Source organism: Poecilia reticulata, linkage group LG7 (assembly GCF_000633615.1).
Source record: "Poecilia reticulata strain Guanapo linkage group LG7, Guppy_female_1.0+MT, whole genome shotgun sequence".
In the NCBI taxonomy this organism is placed as follows: domain Eukaryota; kingdom Metazoa; phylum Chordata; class Actinopteri; order Cyprinodontiformes; family Poeciliidae; genus Poecilia; species Poecilia reticulata.
In genome coordinates this window covers 27,271,300-27,276,802 of record NC_024337.1, presented here as the reverse complement: position 1 = coordinate 27,276,802, position 5,503 = coordinate 27,271,300, and the positions used below count along the sequence as shown (strand labels likewise).

Genomic DNA, 5,503 nt, shown 5'->3' with positions numbered 1-5,503 from the left:
GTTTCCATCCCTGAAATTATGATGCATAGAATCACATATCTAAGTCTAAACTATGTTACAGAGTAAACACAATAAAAACATGCTTTATCTGTGGCATTGATTATTAAAATGGCACATTACTGATGTATTAAAATTAAATACGATTGGTACACTTAATGATATTAGCGATTAGGCAATGCATTCAGCAAGTACTTTTACTTTTAATACTAAAGTATTTTTAAAAGTCAGTACTTTTTTACTTTTTCTTAAGTAAAATGTTTGTGGTACTTTGACTTTTACTTGAGTACATTTTTGTCTGTGTATTTGTACTTTTACTTAAGTAAATTTTTTGAGTACTTTCTCTACCACTGTTAAACTGATACTGATTTTGTTAGAAAATGACCAATGTTGATCTTGTGCAGCCCTAGTCTGTTTCAGGACTGGGCCAGTGTCCTCTTATTTTTTTTTTTTTTGGGGGGGGGGGAATCAAAACATGGTCACCCTAAGCCAGTGGTTCCCAAACCACATACCTTCAAGCAGCCCTGTGCTGCATTTTTTAGGTGCCTTCTTGCTACCAAACACCTGACTTAAATGAATAGGTCCTGAATAGAATAGAACCAGGAGGCTTCTGCAGCATTTGGTGGCTGCAGAGGAGCTCTGCAGTCATTTGAATCAGTGATCCGGAAACAGAGACACATCTAAAGCATGATAGGCAGCATTCCAGTGCTACTGGAGGAACAGGTTTGGGAACTGCTGCCTTAGGCAACCCGGACCCAGCCCTGGATTCACAAAGTAAACTTTATGTGCTTAGGTGGCTCAAAATCTTTTAGAGTTTTGTCAGAGAAAAAAACTTAAATGATTGTTTCTGGTTACACAGCTACCATAAACAATTAGCCTTATGGGTAAAACTGAACCCACAGGGCTCAGTTTCACCCTCCTTCTCTGTCTAGCCATTCACAATTTGCATCTAATTTGCTCCCATTTCACTCCATGCTGAGGAATCTCGATGTTTTATTCAACTGAGTTAATACTTTTAAGCATGTATACACATATATGAGTTATAATGATATTCTACAGTAAGTCATAGAATTTATAGTGATGTCAGCCTGTTGTAGCCAAAATGGCCGTGACTTTCCAGAAAGGCTCTCCAAGAAGGTTTAGGAATGTTTTTATTAGAAGTTTTGACTGTTCTTTCATAAATATATTTCAGAGGTCACACACTGATGAGGGACAAGAAGGTGTTGTGAAAATTATTTATCAAAAGGGAAAGGAAACGGCTCAATAAATTAGAGACAGGTCGACGTTTGTCTTTTTTGAAAGTCAAACAGCGTTCGAACACTCTGACACTGAGATTTGTGCACAATTTGTGAAAAATGAATTTATTTGCATGACGGGATGAGTGAATAAATAATGGATGTATGATGTTCACCGAAAGTTTATGAATATCCTTGTGGACTGAATGTAATACCCATGAAGAGTATCCTACAAACCCTCATAACCCTCATGAATCTTTCAGTGAAGGGCCATAGCTGCCAATATGAATCACTCAACCTTTCTATCTACGACTTTATGCTTATCTCCTGGACTTTCCCTTTTGGAACATGTTCCACTGTTTTCTTATTCACCTCATAGTCAGAGTAGTCAGAGTCTACTCTGTGAGTTGTACAAAGTTATTTGTACAAAGTTATTTGTACAACTCACGTCACCACATCCTGCCTTTACAGCACACAAGTACGAGGTGAAGACATTACCTAATGCTACATGCAAGGAGAAAGTAACATTATGAACAAGAATATCTATTTGAGAAGGGCTAGATACATTCTAATTTATTTACATTCTAATTTGCCTGAATAGATGTTTGAGATAACTAACAGATGTTCTTTGTTGTGTTGCTTGCAGGAAGGGTGTAGACTATAGAGCATGCAACCTGTGCTGCTGCTGCGAGAGACTAGTAGTTCATTTGATGTCACTTTATTATAAGACTTAAAATGAGTGATACCAGCAAGTTAATTTTGAATTAAAGCATTTCTGTCCTTAAGATTTTCTGGTTAAAGCAGGTTAACATTATAGAATAAGACACATTATGTCCATAATATCAAATTTGGTAAAATGCCGCTTTTATCAAATCTGATAAGCCAGGTAACACAAGAAAGCTACTTGACCACAGATACTCTGTGTACACTGCAGTAGCTATACACCAAAATATGATCAACAGCAGAGTTCAAACTTTATCTGCATCAACTGCTGCTTTTTACAAATATATTTACACTGAACAGCTACGGTAAAGTCTTATTTGTGGTCCATTCACTGATCAGGGAAAACATGAGATCTTTGGTTTCAGGCTGTCAGATCACCAGCAGGCCAAGTCAATTGCGAAATCTTCTAGTTTATGTCATTAGCAGATTTCCAGCAAGTAAAACTCATCCCTAGGAGAGAACCTTCCTCTTTATAGGGAAAAAAGTTACAATCCTGCTTTGTAAAACGATATAATGTCCTCTATCTCCATTTGTGTGTTTCTGTCATGTCATTTTAATATTCCTGTCATTTTTCTCCAGATGCATTTTAACTGCAGAAGGGGCCTGAAAGTGAGTGTGTTTCTTGCTTTGTTGCTGGTTGTCCTCATTTACCTTTGGAGCCCTAAAGACACATTAGAAGTCAACATACAACAAAGACAAAGCAGTCGAATCCAAAAACTGCTCAATGAGAAAAGTCAACGCATCATGACTGATTATTCTGACATTCCCTACAAGATCAAAGAAAATGTGGCAAGGTGTCAATGTTATTCCTTTTTTCGTTAACTGTAAATTCGTCTCTTCATCCTTGACCAACGAATTTTCTTCAACGTCTCCCACAGCCAGTTGCCTCAGAACGCATGTGTGTGCCAGGCCGGAGAGGAAACCTTCCGTTTACCGTTCTCTGATCTACTCTTCCCTCGTGTTTGGGCTCACAACCTCCAGCAGGCGTTCTTAGCGATGCAATCTGATCCTGAGAGTGTAAAGCAACAGAGAGCAGAGGAGTACCACCAGTTTTTGAGAAGGTAAAAGTAAAAGATAAGAGTACTGTGACCAAACCCTTCTCTCATCTCAACAGACGCAGAGTGTGCTCTGAAGAATTTGGGATCTAGTTTAGACTATCTGATATGCGTCACCAGATGTTGTGGAAAAACTTTAATGGTTTCATCTGAGAGTAACTGATCAACATACCTTGTCTGACAGACAAACAGGCTGCATCTTGTTTTTAGAGAAAGTCACACACCAATGAAAGTGAGAGTATTTCAAAGGGCATCAATAAGTCGATTTTCAGAGTGCAGCTCCCGGTATACTGCTTGGCTTTGCAGCAAGCACCTACTCTCACAACGAAAGCTACAAGTTTGTTCAGGACTTTTTAAACCTTTCCTCCAATACCACAGATTGAGCACTGATCTATGAAGCTCACACAAATAGCTCTTAATCATAGCGACATGAAAAACCAGGCTGCGCATCATTAACAATTAACACTTCATCCCAAGGACATTGAAAAAGAAATCTGACTTTTGAGTTATTCAACACTTAAATGATCTTTTTTTTATTTTACAACACCAAAAGTAAACTTTGTGTTGCTATCTAAAGAAAAAAATTGGATATTCAAGGTTTTTAATTGGCCAAATAATGAAGAAAGTAGAATATTGTTCTTTAGTTTATTATTTTAGATAAAGGAACTCCATTGCATGTCATTATTTTATTAATCTGATCAGTTAATAGTACCTCGTTGCACTAGTACTTGATGGAAATGCTTGAGTCATATGTAAATTGAAACTTTCTGTGCCCTATGTGAATGTATTTCTATCAGTGTGGAAGCGTCAGCAGGCTAACTGCGTTACTGTAGAAAAGAGGTCGGCCTGGTGAACTCGAGTAGCTTCAGCCAGAACAACTTGTTTTTTCCTATTTGCATGTAGGTCCCACTCTCCAGCAGATATGCTCGTCATTGCAGAGGCTGACAATCCTCTTCAGTATCCTACCCAGGGAGTGAAGGTGCTACCCCTCAAAACAATCATCATCCCAGGTGATAATACTTAATTACATGAGATGGTGTCAGGATCTGTGGTATAAACAGTTTACTTTAATATCCAATCTTGAGTTTAATTACTAGTGAACTTATTTTTGTCTTCTGCTCCATTAATGCGTTCCATCCACATCACCACTCTCTCCACAGGTCTGGGTCTCAGACTGGAAGGCAGAAACAGCTATACGGTAACTCTTATTTTATTTTTTTACAGATTGTTTTATGTGGCTTATTCTTATTTTAAAAAATATTGGGTAACCCTTTATTTGAAGGGGGGTGAATAAGACTGTCATGACATTTTCATAAACATGACATAACACCTGTCATGAACACGAATAAGCATTCATGAATATTTATGACTGTTGTCATAAAGCGTCATTCGGTAAATTATGACACTTTTAATACAAAGTGTTCAAAATGTCTTTGAATAATAAATAATGTTATTAAACTTTACCTTTAAAAATTACCAAATTTTTAAAAGTGCAATCAGTAATACTTTTATAACAAATTTATATCAGTAATGATTTCTTGGTTAATGTCAAGTTGTCATAACAAAGACATTTTGAATGTCAACTTTGTATTAAAATTGTCATAATTTACTGAATGACGCTTTATGACAACAGTTACAAATATTCATGAAGGTTTATTCATGTTCAGGACAGGTGTTATGTCATGTTTATGAAAGTGTCATGTCAGTCTTATTCACCCCCCTTCAAATTAAGTGTAACCAAATCTTGTCTAAAAACAGGTAAATTTGACAGCGACAATGGGGACCTTTGACGTTGCTGCCACAGTGGACAGGGTCTCTGTAAAAGGAATGGGCAAAAAGCACATTTCACTGTCGAGCCCGGCTCTCTCCGCTCTGAACAGGCAGCTCCAGTTTGTCACATATACCAACACCATATTTCATCCGATGACATCAGACCTAGGTAAAGTTCACATTTTAACATCATGACACCATGTCAGGAACAATTTTGAAAAAAAAAATGAGGAAAGATTCCAAATCAAAAGAGAACTTTCTCTTTCTCCAAGTAAAAATGAATTCTCATTCTTGCCTTTTTTTTTTCCTCTGTTTTCTTTTTGTCGACCGTGTCACTTCTGGAAGTTTGGTACTTAGATGTGATGTCTGAGACTCACTTCATTTGCTTTCACAAGTGCAGCATTGCAGCTTCCGCTAAGATTATGCACCTGATATACAGTGGGGCAAAAAAGTATTTAGTCAGCCACCAATTGTGCAAGTTCTCCCACTTAAAAAGATGATAGAGGCCTGTAATTTTCATCATAGATGTACCTCAACTATGAGAGACAAAAGGAGAAAAAAAAATCCAGAAAATTACATTTTCTGATTTTTAAAGAATTTATTTGCAAAATATGGTGGAAAATAAGTATTTGGTCAATAACAAAAGTTCATCTCAATACTTTGCTATATACCCTTTGTTGGCAATGACGGAGATCAAACGTTTTCTGTAAGTCTTCACAAGGT

General features: G+C 37.1%; 1 protein-coding gene across 3 annotated transcripts in view; it reads left to right on the top strand.

Annotated features, from left to right (window-relative positions):
- The window catches only part of b4galnt1a (beta-1,4-N-acetyl-galactosaminyl transferase 1a), a 19,668-nt gene that overhangs the window by 5,396 nt on the left and 8,769 nt on the right, over positions 1 to 5,503 (top strand). For all 3 annotated transcript variants that reach the window (XM_008413646.2, XM_008413645.2, XM_008413648.2), the window contains exons 2-6: positions 2,535 to 2,749; positions 2,834 to 3,016; positions 3,914 to 4,020; positions 4,171 to 4,208; positions 4,769 to 4,949. In XM_008413646.2, coding sequence (XP_008411868.1) covers positions 2,535 to 2,749; positions 2,834 to 3,016; positions 3,914 to 4,020; positions 4,171 to 4,208; positions 4,769 to 4,949 — 724 coding nt within the window. The remainder of the gene's footprint in view (positions 1 to 2,534; positions 2,750 to 2,833; positions 3,017 to 3,913; positions 4,021 to 4,170; positions 4,209 to 4,768; positions 4,950 to 5,503) is intronic.